The 20,318-nt window shown below is 48.6% G+C and overlaps 2 protein-coding genes, 1 long non-coding RNA gene and 3 other non-coding genes across 8 annotated transcripts in view; 5 read left to right on the forward strand and 1 right to left on the reverse strand.

The window, feature by feature from the left end:
• Trpv2 (transient receptor potential cation channel subfamily V member 2) overlaps positions 1–13,875 on the forward strand; it is a 25,820-nt gene extending 11,945 nt beyond the window's left edge. For all 3 annotated transcript variants that reach the window (XM_029483146.1, XM_021177573.2, XM_029483144.1), the window contains exons 6-15: positions 3,355–3,528; positions 3,813–3,968; positions 4,536–4,634; positions 5,844–5,914; positions 6,364–6,529; positions 7,741–7,807; positions 8,714–9,042; positions 10,474–10,601; positions 11,780–11,859; positions 13,687–13,875. In XM_029483146.1, the coding sequence (XP_029339006.1) occupies positions 3,355–3,528; positions 3,813–3,968; positions 4,536–4,634; positions 5,844–5,914; positions 6,364–6,529; positions 7,741–7,807; positions 8,714–9,042; positions 10,474–10,601; positions 11,780–11,859; positions 13,687–13,775 (1,359 nt within the window). In that variant the 3' untranslated portion in view covers positions 13,776–13,875. The remainder of the gene's footprint in view (positions 1–3,354; positions 3,529–3,812; positions 3,969–4,535; positions 4,635–5,843; positions 5,915–6,363; positions 6,530–7,740; positions 7,808–8,713; positions 9,043–10,473; positions 10,602–11,779; positions 11,860–13,686) is intronic.
• Positions 13,876–16,449: 2,574 nt separating this feature from the next.
• Positions 16,450–18,778, forward strand: LOC110305841. Its single transcript, XR_002379195.2, has 5 exons — positions 16,450–16,610; positions 16,818–16,865; positions 17,166–17,215; positions 18,367–18,435; positions 18,626–18,778. It is a non-coding gene; the product is annotated as an uncharacterized LOC110305841 (long non-coding RNA).
• On the forward strand, positions 16,661–16,733 carry LOC115032651. The gene has a single exon (XR_003838284.1). It is a non-coding gene; the product is annotated as a small nucleolar RNA SNORD49 (small nucleolar RNA).
• On the forward strand, positions 17,020–17,091 carry LOC115032650. Its single transcript, XR_003838283.1, has one exon. It is a non-coding gene; the product is annotated as a small nucleolar RNA SNORD49 (small nucleolar RNA).
• LOC115032709 lies at positions 18,486–18,557 on the forward strand. Its single transcript, XR_003838328.1, has one exon. It is a non-coding gene; the product is annotated as a small nucleolar RNA SNORD65 (small nucleolar RNA).
• A 74-nt stretch (positions 18,779–18,852) lies between the features above and the next one.
• Positions 18,853–20,318, reverse strand: part of Lrrc75a (leucine rich repeat containing 75A) — a 43,866-nt gene continuing 42,400 nt past the window's right edge. The window contains exon 4 of the mRNA XM_021177998.2: positions 18,853–20,234. Within this exon, the coding sequence (XP_021033657.1) occupies positions 19,703–20,234 (532 nt within the window). The 3' untranslated portion in view covers positions 18,853–19,702. The remainder of the gene's footprint in view (positions 20,235–20,318) is intronic.

A 20,318-nucleotide genomic window follows, 5' to 3' on the forward strand; every position in this document is an offset into this window, starting at 1 on the left:
AAAAAAAAAAAAAAAAAAAAAAAAAAAAAAAAAAAAAAAACCAAAGAACAACAATAAAGGAGGAAAAAAGAAAGAAAGAAGGGAAAGAAAAGGGGGATAGTAGTGTTTTGTTTGTTCGTTTTTGATATATAGGATTTAATTTTTTGTGTTTGTGGCTGGCCATGGTTGCCTATACTCTCAGCTACCTGGGAGGCGGAAGCAAGATGATCATTTGAACCCAAGAGTTCAAGACCAATCTTGGCAGTATAGCTAGTTCATAGCTAGTTCCTGTGCGAGTAACTAAGTGGATTGGGATCTTTATGTATATAGGTATAATTATCTTTTACTTAAATTTCCTTAGTTTTCCTATTACTTATCAGTTTCTACAAGGTTATATATGCAGTATGAATATGTGATATAGTCATATATTTATATAAGTATTCTTTTAAAAATTATGTATTTTTATATGTATGGATATTTGCCTACATAAATATCTGTGCACCACATGCACGCCTGGTGCCCTTGGAGGCCAGAGAAGGTGTAAGACCTCCTGAGACTTGCTTACTGTTGTGAGCTGCCATGTGACTTGGGTCTTATAGAGGAGCGGCCAGTGCTCTAAACCACTGAGCCGTCTCTCCAGCACCAATATTGTATTTTATATACCTGCTACATTTGTGTGTTAGCTACTTTCCATAACACCACACAAAATACCTGACCAAAGCCACTTAAGGAAGGAAGAGGGTTTTTTGTTTTTGTTTTTGTTTTTGTCTCACAGTTTGAGGGTGCTGTCCACCACAGCAGGGGCCTGAGGCAGCTACCCACGCTGCCATCTGTGGTCAGGAAGCAGAGAAAGATGAGCGTTCATACTCAGCTTACTTTCCCTTTGTTCAGCCCAGGGTCCCAGCCGTAGGATGGGGACATCCACATGTAAAATGTGGCTTTCCATCTCTATTGACCTAATCGAAATAACTACTCCTGCCTGCCCAGACACTTGTCTCTCCATCAGTGCCAGATCCTGTTGAGAAGATTGGCCATTACAATATGTAGCTTAGACTGTAATTACATGATTATGTATGTTATCATTACATATAATGTACACATATATTTTTTCTTCCAGACTTTCCTGACTTTTTTTCTTCTTCTGTTGGGCTGGCTTTGAAACAGGGTCTTATCAGCCTAAGTTGAACGTGAACTCTATTTACATTTATCATGTATGTACATTATACATACGAGCACATGTCGTAGCATGTATGTGGAAGTCAGATGATGACTTGCAGGACATGGTTCTCTTCCACCACGTGAGTTCCAGGACCAAGCTCAGGTCATCGGGCTGGACAGCAAGCACAAGCCTTTGCTCATCTAGTGCCTTGCTCTGGCCTCTCGGCTCCCCTGGTGCGGGAATTACAGGCGTGCATCATCCATCCTGGCACTTTCATTTATTTTGAATTTACTTAAGAATTGGCTTGGATTTATTTACTTTAGGTGTGTGAGTGGTTTGCCGACATGTATGTATGTGCGTCACGTGTGTGCATGGTGCCTGTGGAGACCAGAAGAGGGTATTGGCTCCTCTTGAATTGTTATGGATGGTTGTGAACCACTGTGTGGGTGCTGGGAACTGAACCAGGGTCCTCTGCAAGAGTAGCAAGTGCTTTTAACCACCAAGTCACATCTCCAGCCTCTACAGTTTTTTTTTTTTTTTTCCCAAGACAGGGTTTCTCTGTATAGCCCTGGCTGTCCTGGAACTCACTTTGTAGACCAGGCTGGCCTCGAACTCAGAAATCTGCCTGCCTCAGCCTCCTGAGTGCTGGGATTAAAGGCGTGCACTACCACGCCCGGCTCAGTCTCTACAGTTTTATTTTTAATGTTTAAACCTGATTTGCTTGAAAGTACTTTTGGCAGAAAGAGTAAGCACGGCCCAACTCTCTGTCCCCACCCAGCGCCTTATGAGTATGTATGTTTCACTTTTGAAGCTGCTTCACAGGTGTAGTCTATAGTCACATGTTGCCAGTGTCCAGAATGAGGGGACATTTTAATGGTCAATATAAAATAAACATAATAAATAACAGGTTTTTTGTGATTTTTGTTTTTGTTTTTGTTTTCGTTTTTGAGACAGGGTTTCACTGTGTAGCCCTGTTTGTCCTGGAGATCACTCTGTAGGGCAGGCTGTGGAACTCACAGATCTGCCTGCCTCTGCCTCCCTAGTGCTAGGATTAAAGGTGTGCACCACTACCGCCTGGGTTATAAGTAACAGGTTTTTTTTTTAAAGATTAATTTATTTATTTTATGTATGTAAGTACACTGTAGCTGTATAAATGGTTGTGAGCCTTCATGTGGTTATTGGGAATTGAATTTTTTTTTAGGGCCTCTGCTTGCTCCGGTTGGCACCACTCACTCCAGTCAACTCCACTCACTCAGTCCCTGCTCGCTCCGGCCCAAATATTTATTTATAAATAAATGTAAGCTGACTTCAGATGCACCAGGAGAGGGTGTCAGATCTCATTACGGGTGATTGTGAGCCACCATGTGGTTGTTAGGAATTGAACTCAGGACCTTTGGAAGAGCAGTCAGTGGTCTTACCCACTGAGCCATCTCGCCAGCCCCCATAAGTAACACTTTTAATATTATTTTCTGCTCTCAGCTCCTGGTGCTCTTGCTGGAAAACCTTTGTTGTCTAAAGGCCCAGCTAGGGCTGCAGAGAGGCTCAGTGGCTGAAAGCACCGGCTGCTCATACAAAAGACCAGAATTTGATTCTTGGCACACACAGAATCGCTTGTAACAGTCTGTAACTCCAGTCTAGTGGATCTGATACCCAATTATGTTTTCCGTGGGCACTGCACATATGTGGTGCACAGACATACATACATGCAGGTGAAACACCTATATACACATTTAAAATAAGCAAGCAATCAAACAAACCTGTAAAGGCATGGCTCTATGGCCTGTGTAAGTTGCTTCCCAGTCTGCCCCCTCCTTGTCCTCATTTCTCCTGTGTGAAATCAAAGACTTCTTAACCTGTGTTGGAATAGGGATCTCTTTCTAGTCTGTTAGCTGTTCTGTGCCCTGACCACAGATGTGCACACACATATATAACTGGTGGTCTCTGGTTTCAAATGATCTCAGTCCCCACCTGGGATCTCTGTGCTGAGAAACACAGGAAAGGAATCCATGGGGCCAAAATGAGGGAAGAAAGGGTTAGCCTGCCTGTCAGGCTGTGCATAAGTAGGAATGTAATCCTGACACTTCACGCTTGGTTGGCTATATGTAAGTGCTGAATCATGGTAGGATCTATGTGCTCTGCAGGGACTCAGTGTTCTCCAGCCCTGACTCAGTGCAGGCAGGGTGACTAGCAGGTGAGCTTATGTGACTGCCCTTTAGATCTTCAGGCACATCCTGCAGCGGGAGTTCTCAGGACTGTACCAGCCCCTTTCCCGAAAGTTCACTGAGTGGTGCTACGGTCCTGTCCGAGTGTCACTGTACGACTTGTCCTCTGTGGACAGCTGGGAAAAGAACTCGGTCCTGGAAATCATCGCTTTCCATTGCAAGAGCCCGGTGAGTCCTTGGGGTGTAGATCTGCCTAGAGATTCTGCTTAAGGGTAAGCCTTCCATCACTTCACAGCACAACTGCTGAAATGGAAGCTCATGGGAGGCACCTTTTAGGGATCCTGGGTATGGGAACCTGTTCCCCATTTGTTCCTCTCCATTTCTCTTGGTCCTTGCATGGAGTGGGCCATGAAGTGGGTGCTTGTCACACCATCTCATCTATCCAGCTGTGTCCTCCCATACCATCTATCCAGCTGTGTCCTTTCTATACTGTGCTCCCCTTCCCACCCCAGCACCGGCACCGCATGGTGGTTTTAGAGCCACTGAACAAGCTTCTGCAGGAGAAATGGGATCGGCTCATCCCAAGATTCTTCTTCAACTTCGCCTGTTACTTGGTCTACATGCTCATCTTCACCATAGTTGCTTACCACCAGCCTTCACTGGAGCAGGCAAGAGCTGGGTGGGGCTATCCTGGGGCACACCTGCTTGAAGCAACCCTGGAGTGAAAAGGAGCAAGGGGCACCATCCTACCAAAAGAGGACACTGAGGCTTAGGCAGTGTGAGCGGTGTACCCAGAGCTCTTCTGGAAACAGTCCCCTAGGGCAATGGGGACATCGATGGGAGTGAATTCTTACTGTATGCTTGCCAGGTGTGAGTTACTAGTCTAAGTGGTCAGCTTGTGTTAACTAGTGATCACTCACACCAGCCTCTGGGATGAAGAACTGCCTCCCCCGGGTTTACTATTGAGCTAAGGAGAGGCACAGAAAGACTAAGTATGTTATCTAAAGTAATGGAAACTCTCAGTGGTAGAGATGACCTAAACCTAGAAAATCTGGCCCCAAGTCCAATACTAATATCACATGGTGCTAAGGGGCTGGACTCAGAGCTCCTTCCACAGAGCCATGTCCTCTCTGTAGTGCAGGCTCAGAATCATTCTCACCTGAGGCTCGTGGGCAGCTAGCTACTGGGGATAGGACCCAAGACTCCAGGACTTATGGGTGTGTTTGCCTCTTCAGCCAGCCATTCCCTCATCAAAAGCGACTTTTGGGGACTCCATGCTGCTGTTGGGCCACATTCTGATCCTGCTTGGGGGTATTTACCTCTTACTGGGCCAGGTAAGGACTCTTTGCTATTCTTCTGCCTTATGTAGCTCCCAGTCAACCAAGAAGCGAACCAGACCTTTCCTGGGAGTTAACTATACCCCCTTCCCTGCTGCAGAACCAGATTCCCATACCCAGCCTCACCAGAGTGGAAGGTTCTGGCCTTGCCTTCTGGGGTCCTGGCACACTTACTGCTATGATTTTTGAGGTACCTGTGGGGTGGCAGATGGCTTCTGTGTTTCTGGCACTGCAGGCTGTATACCCATAGGAATCAAGCCTGAGGCCTCTGCCCCTGATCCTTCAGCTGGCTGGGTCATTCTTCATTTGGGGAACATAAAAAGCAATTAGTAGGTGGAGCTCAGTCCAAATCCTGTAGCAAGACATCTCAATCTGGCAGCAGACCTGCAGTAAGCAGGCTAGATGTCAAGATACAGGGACTTTCTTAGAAAGGGCAGAATGTGAAGCCAATGTCGGGTTGGCTGGAGCACAGGGTGCTACCTGGAAGGCCAGGAAGAGGTGAAGATAAAGACCCTCTTCTTCTACTCTGTGTGTAGTATGTAGGCACTCCTTCTGGATCCAGGGGCATCAGGAGCCTCCCTCTCCCCTGCCCCGTGCTGTCCAAGTTGGCTTTGAATTCCTGAATTCAAATGATCTTCCTGTTTCAGCTCCCCACGTAGCTGGGACTAGAGGTGTAGGCACCGCACACTTGGCTGTGTGTTTGGAAAGAGAATCAAAAATTATCTCAGGTTTTAGGAGGGCTTACGAGTGCCTGTCAGCCTACTTTTAAAAATAGAACCCAGGACCCTCAGTCCAATGGTGGTCCCACCCACAATGGACTGGGCCCTCCCTCATCAGTCACTAAGAAAATGCCCTACAGACTTGCCTACAGCCCCATCTTACAGTTATTTTCTCAGTTGAAGCTTCCTCCTCTCTTGTGGCTCTGGCTTGTGTCAAGTTGACATAAAACTAACCAACACAAGCTACATATTGAGAAGGAGTCAGGGTCAGGGTCAGGGATTGGGGCAGGGGCAGGAAGGCTACAGTTTTAGCCCCTGAGGTGGTGTTAGCCAGGTTCCCATAACAGGAAGCCAGTGGGGGAACTGGAATCCAGGCCACAGGTCACAGGGGCAGCCTGGCTTGTACTTAGAGCTGAAGAGCAAGATACACATACATACACACACACACACACACACACACACACACCCTGACCTATCTCCTCCACAGCTGTGGTACTTTTGGCGGCGGCGCCTGTTCATCTGGATCTCATTCATGGACAGTTACTTTGAAATCCTCTTGTACGTGAGTCTTACACCTTTCCCATACTGTCTCAGAGGACTGAGTGTGGCAGGTGTAGCGGAGTGTACCAAGCTGGTTGTAGAGGCCAGTATACAGGTCCCCAAGTTGTTCTAGGGGGCAAGGATGAAAGTGTATGTCAGACTTGGGAATCCTGGCTGCTGGCCAGCTTGGGCCCTTTCATGTTCCCCGCTTTGTAGAACCTCATTGCATGTAGTGTCTCAGTTTTTGAAGACACTCTTTGATTCAGGTATCATTATTACAAGTGGGAAGCCCAGAGAATAAATAACTTGCCCAGGATGGAGGTTAGGCTGTGATTGGTCCAGCTGCAGACATAGGGAATCCATCTGAGATGGTGGAGACAGTCAGTGGTGGTTGGTGCGGTCTCATAGGAGTTGGGGGGATATTACCAAGTGGCCTGGAAGTTGATGCAGATCTTGTCCCCATGCAGCCTCGTCCAGGCGCTGCTCACAGTGCTGTCCCAGGTGCTGCGCTTCGTGGAGACTGAATGGTACCTCCCCCTGTTAGTGTCATCCCTAGTGCTGGGCTGGCTGAATCTGCTTTACTATACACGTGGCTTTCAGCACACAGGCATCTACAGTGTCATGATCCAAAAGGTGAGAGATGGGGGCGGACCAGGTACAGCCAGGCGAGGGAGGGTTGGACACACCTCCCAGTAGATTCCTTTTGGACTCACGAGTCAGGAGCTATCCTTTACAGCTATCCTGAGAGGAAGAGAGCACGGGTTGTTTGCCCATGTGTCATTTATCCAGACACTTGCCCCTCCGTGGCTGCAGGTGTGGGGGTGCGTGTACCTGGATGTCTTCATACATGCACAGATGCAGATCTGCTTGCCTCTGCCTCCCGAGTGCTGGGATTAAAGGCGTGCGCCACCGCCGCCCAGTTGAAGAGGGGGTTTTTAAGTTTTCTTTTTATGCAGTATAGAAGGTGGAACTTGGACCCCCATATAAACTAGTCAAGGACTCTATCACTGAGCTAGACCTGACAGTTCCTTAGTGGTGACCTGGAAGAATGAGTCAGCCACCTTGGAGGAGGAGCATCCTTTTCAGAGAGAGCAAGAAAAGTGAAGGCAAAGAGCCAGGACAAGGGGAGGGAGTGGTGCTCAAGATAGCCAGGGGACAAGGAGCAGAAAAGGCCAAGTGTGGGGGAGGGAGAAGGGAGACAGTACAGGTGTCTGGCATTTTAAAAATTCTTGTAAAATGGGACTGGAGAGATGGCTCAGTGAATAGGATCAAAGTCAGGCCCTCATGCATTCAGGCATACACGTTCATTTACTGAGATGGAGGTAGATTTTTAAAAGGCTCCTTCTGGGGCTGGAGAGATGGACTTTAAGAGCACTGACTGCTCTTCCAGAGGTCCTGAGTTCAATTCCCAGCACCCATATGGTGTCTCACAACCATCTGTAATGGGATCCAGTGCCCTCTTCTGGTGTGTCTGAAGACAGTGACAGTGTACTCAAATACATAAAATAAATAAATCTTTAAAAAAAAAAAAAAAAAAAAAGCTCACTGGGAAGTGGTGACACATGCCTTTAATCCCAGCAGAGGCAGGTGGATTTCTGAGTTCAAGGCCAGCCTGGTCTACAGAGGGAGTTCCAGGACAGCCAGGGCTACACAGAGAAACCCTGTCTTGAAAAACAAAACAAAAACAACAACAACAAATCCTCCTTCTGCTCAGAATGACCCATGTTTGTACACACAGTCTGTAGGAGGGTGTGTGTGTGCGCAAGAGAACCCTATTAATTGTGTCTGGGGTTAGAATGCCTGGGCCATTCACCCAGGCTTCTCTTTGGGATTGTGTGTTCCAGGTCATTCTTCGAGACCTGCTCCGCTTCCTGCTGGTCTACCTAGTCTTCCTTTTCGGCTTTGCTGTAGGTAAAGACCTTTTAAAACTTTGAGTGTGTATTCACACACTTTGAGTGTGCTTGTGTGTGTGTGTGTGTGTGTGAATGTGTGTTCACATGCAGTGCTTGTGTGTGTGTGAATGTGAGTCTGTGAACTTATGTGCATACATGCAGAGAGGCCTGAGCAGGATGCTGGGTGTCTTCGGCTCTTGCTCCCTGTCTTATTGCCTTGAGACAGTAGCGTCTCTCACTGAACTGGAAGCTCACTGATTTTGACTAGCATGGCCAATGAGCTCTAGGGATCTGCCTGTCTCTGCCCTGCAATGCTGGGCTTATAGCCACATGAACCTTTAGAATTTTAAAATTACATTTGTGTGTGTGTGTGTGTGTGTGTGTGTTTGTGTGTCTGTGTGTGAGTGTGTGTGTTTGTGTGTGTGTGAGTGTGTGTGTCTGTGTTTGTGTGTGTCTGTGTGTGAGTGTGTGTGTTTGTGTGTGTGTGTGTGTCTGTGTTTGTGTGTCTGTGTGTGAGTGTGTGTGTTTGTGTGTGTGTCTGTGTTTGTGTGTCTGTGTGTGTGTCTGTGTGTGAGTGTGTGTGTTTGTGTGTGTGTGAGTGTGTAGGTCAGAAGACAACTTATTGGGAGGAGGTTGTCTTCTTCCATCTAGTGGAATTTGGGGACCAAATTCAGGTTATCAGATTTGGAAGCAAACACCTTTACTTGATGAGCCATCTATGCCAGCCCTATGCTCACCTTTCTGTATGAGTGCTGGAGATTCAAACACAGGTCCTTATGCTTATCCTGCTCAGGTCCTACAGCAGCAGCACCCACTGTTACCCACGGAGTCATCTTGACAGTCCAAATACTCCTTTCTTGCTCCCCCACCCTCCGGCGGCCTGGTGTTCTCCCAGACTGAGACCCCTCTTCTCATTTCTCTACAGCCCTAGTAAGCTTGAGCCGGGAGGCCCGAAGTCCCAAAGCCCCTGAAGATAGCAACACCACAGTGACGGAAAAGCCCACGCTGGGTCAGGAGAAGGAGCCAGTCCCATATGGGGGCATTCTGGATGCCTCCCTAGAGCTGTTCAAGTTCACCATTGGTATGGGTGAGCTGGCTTTCCAGGAACAGCTGCGCTTTCGTGGGGTGGTGCTGCTGTTGCTGCTGGCCTACGTCCTCCTCACCTACGTCCTACTGCTCAACATGCTCATTGCCCTCATGAGTGAGACCGTCAACAGCGTTGCCACTGACAGCTGGAGCATCTGGAAGTTGCAGGTACTGCTAGTGAGCACCCCCCCCCTTTCACCCTTGGGATCCTGCTGAGCCAGCCCCACCCCAGTGGAGGCTGCTGAGGGCCCAGCATCCAATCACATGGAATCAGCCTAGCAGGACCAACCTGCTAGCTGGTTGTAACCAACAGGTTGTAGCCATTCATTCCTTCATTAGGGTTATTGTGAGGATCAGATAAGCTCAGGAGTATGAAGCATCCTAGACAGTACCTAGAGTATAGTAGGTGTTCATTTTGAGCCAGTTACCATGACCCCCTGGCATTCTCCTTGAGACAAAAGTCTCACTATCTATCACCAACTGGCCTCCAACTCACAGCAATCCCACTGCCTCGGTTTTCTGAGTACAGGGATTATAAGTTTGAGTTACTATGGTTGAATATCAAGCATGTCTTGAATGCCTATTACTGGTAGGGCTATGCATTACAAACCCAGCAGAGAACAAGAAAAAGGCCCCTCCTGAAATCCACATATGTAAAGTATGAATTGATAACATGGAGGAGGCAAGAAAGCTTGCAGGGTCTAATATGACACCCCTTCAACTCAGCACCGAAGCATTTAGCTAGCTATGTGTGTCTTACTTGGGTAAAGAAACGGTGTGTAGGCCAGGGAGGGCCTTTCCCTGGAAATTGAGCTCTGCTGCTAAATTATTGCTGTCCTTGGGGCCATTTCCACCTTTATTCTCGAATGGGGTCTTGTTTTATATAATTTCAAAATGCATGCTTGTTCCTTGCCTGGTGCCAGCAATGGTCATCTCACCTAGCTCCCACGGCTAGCTTTGCCAAACCTCTAACGACCACCCAGTGGCTGTGCCCTTTCTTCTGTCCACCTGAGTCACCGTGGATAGAAAACACCAGACAGCCTTACTATTTTAAAACCAGCCCAACACAACTGCTGGGCGAAGAATTTCTTGCCCCATCCTCCTGGCTGGGGAGGCTACAAACTATTGGTTCCTAAGAGTTACATGTCTGCTACTTGCTATCTGCTCCACAGCCTGGTCCGAACCCCCAATCCTCTCTCTGCCACGGAAATCCCATCTTATCCTTTGCCTAGTGATTGGCTTCTGCCGGCTTTATTGACATGATCAAGAAACAACTAGGGAGCCGGGCAGTGGTGGCACACACCCAGAGGCAGGGGAATTTCTGAGTTTGAGGTCAGCCTGGTCTATAGAGTGAGTTCCAGGACAGCCAGGGCTACACAGAGAAACCCTGTCTTGAAAAACCAAAAACAGGAAAAGAAACAACTAGGAAACTAGATTTCAGTTATCAGCTCCTCCCCCTACAGGGTCTGGGATGTCCTGATGTGTGTGTTGCAGGAGCGGGGCATTGGTGAGATGGGAGAGGTGATGTAGTTTGGAGTGCACACGCATGCCCTTCAAGCAGGGTCCCAGGCTATTGTTTGATGTGTCCTTTGTCCCCAGAAAGCCATCTCTGTCTTGGAGATGGAGAATGGTTACTGGTGGTGCAGGAGGAAGAGGCATCGCGCAGGGAGGCTGCTGAAAGTTGGCACCAAAGGGGATGGTATCCCTGATGAGCGCTGGTGCTTCAGGTGAGCTAGTGGGCAGGACAGAATGGGGATGGGGTGGAGGTAGGGCGGTAGGAGGTGGTGGTGGTGGGGTGGGGTGGGGACTGACTGACTCAGGAAAGCCTCTGTGCTTCGGAATGGCTGCAGGAGCCAGGTGTGGTGGGAGAGGCAAGGCTGAGGAAAACCAGCTTAGTCTATCTGGGCTAGTAAGGTCATGTATGCTGACCCTACTCCCTGGCCCTGCCTGTCTACCCTGCCGTCCACTGAGATAGTGGTACAAACTTAAGGTCCCTTCCCTAGTGGTTTCTGATTTCCCCTGTGGCCAAGAAGCCAGTATTCTAGGGTCAGACTGGCTACCCTCGTCCCTATATCTTCCAGTCTGATCTAGAAGATCTATCCCCTTCCATGGAAACCAAGCTTTTCTCTTCTCTTCTAGTCTCTTCTCTTCTTTTCTCTTTCTTTTTTAAAAAAAGATTATATATATATATATATATATGTATATATGTATATATATATATATATATATATATATATATATATAAGAGTACACTGTCGCTGTCTTCAAACACACCAGAAAAGGGCACTGGATCCCATTACAGATGGGTTGTGAGTCACCGTGTGGTTGCTGGGAATTGAACTCAGGACCTCTGGAAGAGCTGAGTGCTGATGCCATCTCCCCAGCCTGAAACCAAGCTTTTCAATGTTCAGAGAGGATAGGGTTGTCATGAAAGGGAATGTCCAGCCACAGCAGACTCCTTTATGGGCAACAGCTGAGCAGGGGAGAAGATGGGGGCTTTACTCAGGACAAGCGGCCATAAACGAGCCCAGAACCTGAAGCACAAAGATACATCCAATCTCACTTCCTCTCCTCTGATCGCTCTGAGAAACCCAGACACTGGGAGCAGCTGGGGTGGAAGGGAACTCTTTCTCCACATGGATAATACCTGGCCTTAGGGGTCACAGTGAAGAGTCACAGGGACGGATCTTGTGAAGTGTGGGTGGCCCAGTGAGTGCCTTGTTAGGGAAGGGCAGGAAAAAAAACCAAAAACAACAAAAAACCCCTCATCTTCCTCATTATCTGTACAGTCCCCTGGGCAGATGGAGGTGTCCTTTCCCCCTCCGCCCCCATCTCCACCCCAGGGAAAGCCTGCTAGGCTGTTGCCAGCTTCCCTGAACTTCAGAGCTGTTTCTGCCACTCGCAGGGTTGAGGAAGTAAACTGGGCTGCATGGGAGAAGACCCTTCCCACCTTATCTGAGGATCCATCAGGGGCAGGCATCACTGGTGAGTACCCTTGGGGGCTGCAGCCCTTACCATGGTTCTTGTGAGCATGTGCTGTGTGTGTGTGGGTCTGCTGGCAAAACAGCCTTCGAAAGGCCTGCTGGGACTCAGAGCCAGGTGGTGTGATTTGCTTTGCAGCTGTGCCCACACCTGCTCCTCCTGTGGGGATTGACTGGTCCCCTCTATCCCAAGCCTGCCCTGCTGGCCTTTCTAGGGAAGGATCCTTAGCCCTTAGTACTGTGCAAGTCAGAGCTTCTGCCTCACTCTGGCCTCCTTGCCGACTTCTCCCCTGCCCTGGTTATCAGTTGGACCCTATGCATAGGTCTGGGCTGGATCTGGATTTGGGTTCCCAGCAAGGTAACAAATTAGAAAGCATGTTCCAGAACTTTCCAATCCTGTCCTGGTCTACAGCACAGGTGGCATCTCTCTGGGCCACCTTTGACAGGCCAGCCTATCTGACTTAAGCCCCACCCCCTTAAACCTCAGTTGAAACCACTTCCTGTAAGTCTCTGTAGTATTTGGCTGGTTTGTTCTAGCCCTATAACAGCTTTCCTGTCTCTACCTTGTTGCCTCCACCAAAGCCAACTCCTCTCTCCCACCCCAGGGATGCTCTCTGACGCTTCCGTGCAATTCTCAATATTCCCTTCTCTTTCTTGACAAATGTCTCTTGTCATAAACCCCAACCCTCTCTCTAATACCCATCCGAGTTGCCTATGATCTGCTACCAGGAGGCTCTCCCAGCATCTTGCTGCCCCAAGCCTGATGGTTACCTGCCTTCTATCCTCACATCAAGGATTCCTTTCTACCTTTGCTAGCTCTTCACAAAATGCCAGGATAGTGAGTCATTTGGTGCTCATCTGGTCCAGGTGTTTTTGTTGTTGTTGTTGTTGTTGTTGTTTTTTGTTTTTTTGAGACAGGGCTTCTCTGTATAGCCCTGGCTGTCCTGGAACTCACTTTGTAGACCAGGCTGGCCTCGAACTCAGAAATTTGCCTGCCTCTGCCTCCCAAGTGCTGGGATTAAAGGTGTGCGCCACCACGCCCGGCGGTCCAGGTGTTCCATACCCAAATCCCAATCTTTCTGGAGCTAGCCACACTGGCTTGATTGGAAACAATCCCAGCAGGTAGAGTGCATGTAACTCTAACCTTCACACCTAGACATGGGCCCTTTGCCCACTCCTTCTATCTGATGCTGACCCTTGGCCTCTCAGGCATCTGCTTACCCTTGCACCTCTGTACCCACAAGGTGTCTCAGCATCTACCCCAACCTTCAGACAGAATTTTCTGCTTCAGGCCTGTACCACTCCCTTCTGGATAATGTAGCCAAGGTCTTCACAGGCCTTATGCTACACAGCTCCAGAAGGGCCATAATCTTCGTTATCCCCACACTGTTGTCAAGGCTCTTCCCCAAGAGTTCTGCCATCACAACAGCCATTCCCTCTGCAGTACTCTTTGTTCTTTGTGTGTCTCTGGGCTCTCATCTTCCCAGGGTGTCCGTCCATATCCACCCCCAACCCCAAAGGAGGGTCACCTCTCTCCTTTGAGCTTCCTGACTTGTTTTCCCTGCTCCTCAGTGTGCCTCAGAGGCTCTGGTTTCTGACAGAGCCTGTCAGCTCTGTGGACCTTTGAGTTTCTGTGGGGAGACCCCTGAGTGGTCCATGGAGGGGTCAGGGGATTCTGGGAGGAGGGATGCAGGGAGGTGAGGTTCCAGGATTTGCTGTTATACCCACAACATGGTGGGCTCTCAAGGCTGTGGCCCTCCTGTTTCCCTGGCACCTCCTTCCAGGGGATGCATGGAGGGCAAAGCCACAGTGATCCTTGTTCTATTTACAGGTTATAAAAAGAACCCAGCCTCTAAACCTGGGAAGAACAGTGCCTCAGAGGAAGACCATCTGCCCCTTCAGGTCCTCCAGTCCCACTGACGGTCCAGATGCGGCAGCAGCAGGCTGGCAGGGTAGAGTAGGGAATTTTGCCAGCCACACCCGAGGTTACTGAATTTTGGTGGAAATATAAATATTTTTTGTATAACCAAGTCTTCTAGGAGTATTATTTTAAAAAGTTACTGGAACGTTGCCTCTGGTCGTACTTGCATGTGTCTCTAAGAGCCAACCTGGGTCAGGGGCTAGTCTGCTCAGAAACCCTCACCAGCCACACCTCATTCTACTCCTGTCCTCTTCCACAAGACAAATGAAGCCACTGTCCCACCACTAGGATCACGGTCTCCTTCTGGAAACTCTGGATCGTTGCTTTCACTCACCTGGGCTTCAGCTTCCCACTTCTCTTTACTACTCTTTACAGGAAAGCCAGAGGACCTTCTTGACATAAGACAAGCAAGCCCACCTCTGAAATCTTTGGGTCTGAGAGCAGTATCCTCGGCCTTGTGGTTTTTTTTTTTTTTTTTTTGCCCATGAGTTCCGGACCCACCCAACCCTGTACTCCTTTTGTTTTCAGGGGAGTTTGATGAAAAGCCCTTAGTACTTTTTCTTAATTATTCACAAAGCCTGAAGGGTTTCATATTTGGCTCTTTGACTTGGTGTTTGCTAGATGTTTCTGCAACTTGGAACTCCCAGAAGGGGGAGGGCAAGGGAGAGCTGCACCTCTGTTAAAGATTCAAGGCCAAATGACTCAAGATTGAAATTAGTGTTCAAACCAGAGCTAAATTATTTTGGACTATTTTTGGTCCCTTTGAAGCCATCCATATCCCTTGCCCCCGAGTTAACATTTTTGTGACTATGAAAACCTTATATTACTATTCTTTTTTTTTTTTTTTTTTTTGGTTTTTCGAGACAGGGTTTCTCTGTATAGCCCTGGCTGTCCTGGAACTCACTTTGTAGACCAGGCTGGCCTCGAACTCAGAAATCTGCCTGCCTCTGCCTCCCGAGTGCTGGGATTAAAGGCGTGCGCCACCACGCCCGGCATATTACTATTCTTGACAGCCCACTAATTTCCACACATCCAAAAGCTAAAAACATCATTGGGCAGCACCTGAAACCTACAACAGAGTCCCCATCTTTACTGTAACTTGCCAATTGAGGTCCCCACCAAATGACTTTCCTTGTTCTGTAACAAGCTGGGCAATGGTGGTGACACATGCCTGTAATCCCAGCACTCGAGAGGCAGAGGCAGGCAGATCTCCAGGTTCAAGATCAGCCTGGTCTACAGAGCAAGTTCCAGGACCACCAGTGCTACACAGAAAACAGCACCTGTCTTGAAAACGGCACCAAACCAAAACCAACCAACCAACCAAGCAAACAAAAACCCAAGACACTTCCAATATAGAACATGGTATTTGGGGAACCATGAATCTTGTGTTCCTGGCCATGGTCAAGCATATTTGGCTCCAAGGGAAATTATCTTATTCCCTTCAAGAATGTTTTGGCCTGGACTTCCCTCCCTCCATCAAAATTCTGTTTATTCCTCAGACCACCAAGATTGCAGTCTCATGACCACCTGTCTAGTTCTGTCAAAATGAGTTGCCTCCTCAGCATATTTGCATAAAAAGTGCATGCAAGCACTGATGTGTGTGTTGCTGGGTAGAACCCAGCATATCATATGTACTAGCTCAACAGATTTTGCAATGAGGTGTTTTGAGACAGGATTTCATTCCGTAGGCCAGGCTGGTCTTGAACTCACAAGAACCCTAGTCTTCAGGTTCACATATCCCAGGCTGACCTCATAGCTGAAGATGACCTTGAACTTCTGATTCTGCTGCCTCCACATACCCAGAGCTTGGGAGTTTGTCACAATGCCCAGTTTATGAGGTGCTGGGGATGGAGCTCAGAACTTCATGTTTGCTAGGGAAACACTGCACCCCCAACCCTTAAGAGAAAATCAAACATGCTCATATACTGAAGGCATAGCATTAGCAGTTTTCTATTACCTATACTGTAAGCCCGATTCAAGTCTCTCCAGTCAGAAGTGGAAAGAACAGGGGGCAATGGAAATGGATCAAGAGCTCTTCTTGATTCTAAGTTCTCTAAAGAATGTGATAAGGGCCGTCTGCATAGGGCCTTGAGAGACTCCGTGGATATGTTGTAAAAATAATGGGGTGCAGAACGGGCCCAATCATTACACTTTTGCAACAGCGTTTGTCTTTGAACGCGGTTTCGGATGTGTTAGCGTAGATGAGCCAGGCTCTCCACCACCCAGCTAGATTATACAGGCCCGCTTTTTTTTTTTTTTTTTTTTTAATTTAAAATTTAGAGACAGGGGCTCATTAAATTGCCCAGGCTGGACTCGAATTCTTGCCTCGGGTTCCTAATCGATTACGACTACAGGCCTGCACTGTCAGGTCTGACTACACATTTCACACACTACACGCGTTCACAAAGGACTAAGAAGTCAGGGAAGACAACAAGGACGGAAAACCGCGGAAAGATTGTCGAGTCCGCGCTTAACCCACCACGCAGGCGCGCTGGAGCGCGCGCGCGCTCTTCGCTACCCAGAATCCCCCGGGGCGGGGGAGACCACTCGCTCAACAGAACGGGGGAGGCCTGGGTCGCGAGGCGGGCCGCTGGAAGTTCCCGTGAGCCTTTGCCGCCCTCACCTCCCTCGGGTGAGGAGTGGTCTATTCCGAGCCCTTAAGAGGAAGGCGCTCACGCGCCGTCTTTCTCTGCGGCCATCATGGGATCGTGCTATTCTCGCTCGTTGAGCTGGTGCCTTCGCCGTGGCCTGCTGGTGGCGGTCCGGAGCGATGCTGAGCCCGGGCCCAGCCTCTCAGCTCCGCCGTGTGCCCTGCACAGATCTAGGGGAGCCTGGTAAGTCGAGGTCTGCATCGCGGGGCGCCGCGCGTGGGCGGGGTGTCGGCTGCACTGATGAAACTAGAAAAGAAGGAAGTGCCGTCTGATGCGACAACTGACGACATCCCTAGTTAGCTGACTGCAGTCGTTTAAGCCTCGGCGACCCAGTGCTGAACACAAGTGTTCGAATTGCCCCTTATGACTCTTACTCTTCTAACCTTTCAGACGGGACGTTGACAATGTGGAATAGGAGCAGTATCATCCCACCATGAGGTAAGGGTTTCTGGTGGGGTTCGTAGACAAGAGGCTATGTAGCTTTCGCTCCAGAAACTCCCAACGTACTCTGGCCCACGTGGGCACATAAATTTAAGACCTGTCTCCATTTAGTGGCTGGAACTACTAGTTGGAGGACAGCGGGAAGCTTGACTGCTGTGATGAGATCACTAAGTAGGAAGTGCCGTCAGAGTCGATAACTGACGATAACTGCTCCTGGCTGACTGCAGTCAAGCCCACACCGGTGGCTGGGGTTTAGGTTTAACTTGGGCTGGACTTTAACAACTGCTGTACTTCTAGGTTGGGGATTTAAGAGTGGAAGATTGCCAGCAGCTGTGGCCTCCCATGAGGTAAGCTTTCAGCTGGGGACTTTAGTTGGTTCAGTTTGGATTTGAGCTAGAGTGTTCATGTATGAGCTTGTAAAATTACCTACTACACGTAAAAGGAATCTACAAGACTTGGTGTCTCCTCCATGCCAGCAAATACCAGAAGGCAGGGACTCATTGAGATATATCTTCTAGAAAAGCCTAGGATATGTGGGCTTTGTTTACATAGGAAAATCTAGACAACCATGGGGACACGTACTCTGCAATCTCAGCACTTGGGAAGTAGAGGCAAGAAGATTTTGCCTGTATTCAATACTGGTTGTAGCTGATGGGGGTGGTTAAGTAAGGCAACAGAGTGCACAGCTCTTACTGCAGAGCCATTTTTTTAAAAGATATACCTAAGTACGCTGTAGTTGTCTTCAGATGCACCAGAAGAGGGCATCAGATCTCATTACGGATGGTTGTGAGCCACCATGTGGTTGCTGGGATTTGAACTCCGGACATTCCGAAGAGCAGTCGGTGCTCTTCCGTATAGAGCCATGTTTGCTGTCTTTTTAAGATTTATTTATTTATATGTATGTAAGTACGCTGTGTACTGTGTCTTCAGACACTCCAGAAGAGGGAGTCAGATCTCGTTACGGATGGTTGTGAGCCACCATGTGGTTGCCGGGATTTGAACTCTGGACCTTCGGAAGAGCAGTCGGATGCTCTTACCCACTGAGCCATCTCTCCAGCCCCATGTTTGCTGTCTTGATGCTAGAAAAAAATGGCACCGGACTTAGGTGGTTGTGAGCCACAATTAGTGCTGGCAGTCAAACCTGGTCTTCTAAGAACTTAGACCTTCTAGTCCATTAACTTGGGTCTTAAAATTTTCACTTAATGTGGTCTTACAATTGAACCCAGTTGGGCTGGTTTGGCCAGAGCCAACTCAGTGGTGGCTAGTTGTAAATGTATTTTAGTAATTTGAAAAATACTTTCCTTTTAGGTCTAGGATGTGTTAAGAACTGTAGCTTTCTTGAAGAGGAGGCAGGTAGAGTTCAGGCCAGTCTGATCTACAGTAGTGAGCCAGGGCTACAAAGAAAAATCCAAAAGAGAAAAGCCAGGGTGGGAGGGCAGCCATTGATTTTGCAAGGCTGTCTGTCATATAATGTCCTGCTTTCTGCAATCCATTTTAGGGTGTCCTGTCCCCTTTCAAGTTCTCAGAACTGACGCAGGACTGCAGATCTGTGCTGGCAGCAGCAGAGGTGAGTTGGTCTATACAGTGACTATCTGTCATTACTCTGAAAAAGATACCAAATGATGATATCACCTAAAATAGCTGGAATTACCGGCAGATTGGTAGTGGTGAGCCTATGGTTTTCTGAAGATATCTTTAAATGTTCTAAATGCCATTGATCCCAGCAGGAGTGATTCTGAAATTCAGCTCTTTTGCAGGCTATATTCCCAGAGGAGTCTCCAGCCGGCCTGAAAGCAGATATCCTAAGTGACGAGTCTGCCAATTTTGTTCTGGGTGGGCACATTTGGTAATCCTGTCTGTACCACAGGTTCTTCTACACCTTTTAATAATAAACTTGTTTATAAAACCGATTGCCAGTGTTTTGGATGAATTAAGATGTGTGTACAGCTAACCATCAAAGCACTCTAATAAAGCACAGTCCGCATTGGTCCTTAAAACCTGTATTAGAGTGGAGTGTCAGGTGTTAAGCAGTCCAGCTTTAGCACTGTAAACTTCTGGTCAGTCTAGGTTGTTTGCACAGCTAGACTTGGGCAAAGATTCCAAAGCATGTAAGGCACCCACACTCAATTCCTGTTCTTGGCTGCAGTACCATGCAAAGACACCATCTTGTCCAGATCCTGTAAACTAGTTTGCATACCTGGCCTATAAGGCTGTTCTTCCCCATAACTCCATGAGTTCAGACTTTGACCACTTAATTCAGAACAGTTCTCTTGGGCTTGAGTTGGGGACTAGGAGTGTTTAAGGGTGTTAGGAACACCCAGTTTTCCCTATTTGCTAAGTAGGACTGGTTCTAGAGGTGAGTTTTTGAAAAGCCCATACAGGGACTAGATTATGGGAGGACCTGGTAGAAAAAGTTGTGCTGGTTGGTGGATAAGGGAGCTAGGCACAGTACTGCCCTACACAGATTGCCTAAAAGGTCTGCAGCTTAAACTGCATTTTCCACACTTGGTACTCTGAAACTTACTGCCTTTAAGAAGGCCTTGGGAAGTAGGCAGATGCTCCAAGGGTCTTGGAGTAGGTGCCTGTGCCTAAATTGTAAGTGGGCCCAATAAAGAACTTTTGGTCCAGATGCACTGGTCTAGGACAGCTGAATGGAAACACCCGAGCCCCTTTTGAGCAAGTACTGGGAGTTGGGTTTGAGGACAAACTGGTTAGTACTCTGATCTCATCCTAGTGAGAGTTTGGTAGGGCTGGCCAGACCTTCAGATCAGAGGGACCCTGACCTGTCTTGGCTGTCCAGAAAGGACTCGCTGGTTAGGACCCCTATTGTGATGTCATGTCTGAATCACACACTCTCTACTCTCCTGGCCCCTGGCAGGTGTCACAGGACTCCCTGTAGGGTCCTGCTGACCGGTACCTTCCCTGGCATCTTCCCCAGTACCTGGCCCCTCACCCAGCTCAAGGATGGTTGGTAGGTGGCCCTGTTTTGGAGAGCGCTTCCGTAGGCTGAGCAGGAAGGGCTGGGGTAGTGAGAAGATGTCCACATTGTTGCCCAGGTCAATCCATGTGACATTGGGGAACTTGCTGGGGTCCTTCAGGGTGTCAGTGAGGTCCCTCAGCAGAGCCCGGGTCAGTCGGTTGCCATTGAGGGCTAGTGTGGTGAGACGAGGCAGGGTACTGAGAGCTGGCAGTAGCTGCAGGACCATGTCATCTGTGAGGCCTGTGAAGCCCAGCTCCACGCTGTCCACCTGTTCTCCGCAGCGCTGAAGGTAGCTGGTCACTCGCTCCAGGTCCCGTGAAGTCAGTGGAATGCCTGACAGATCCACCATGTTGTCTGGAGGATTCCCAGATAGGAGGGCCTTAAGGCTGAAAGAAAAGGAACCAGCAGGTTAAGCAAGCCAGGCAGGCCTTTACTGGAGGCAGTAGTGGTTATCACCATGGAGAGACAGG

Source organism: Mus caroli, chromosome 11 (genome assembly GCF_900094665.2).
Source record: "Mus caroli chromosome 11, CAROLI_EIJ_v1.1, whole genome shotgun sequence".
Classification (NCBI taxonomy): Eukaryota; Metazoa; Chordata; class Mammalia; order Rodentia; family Muridae; genus Mus; species Mus caroli.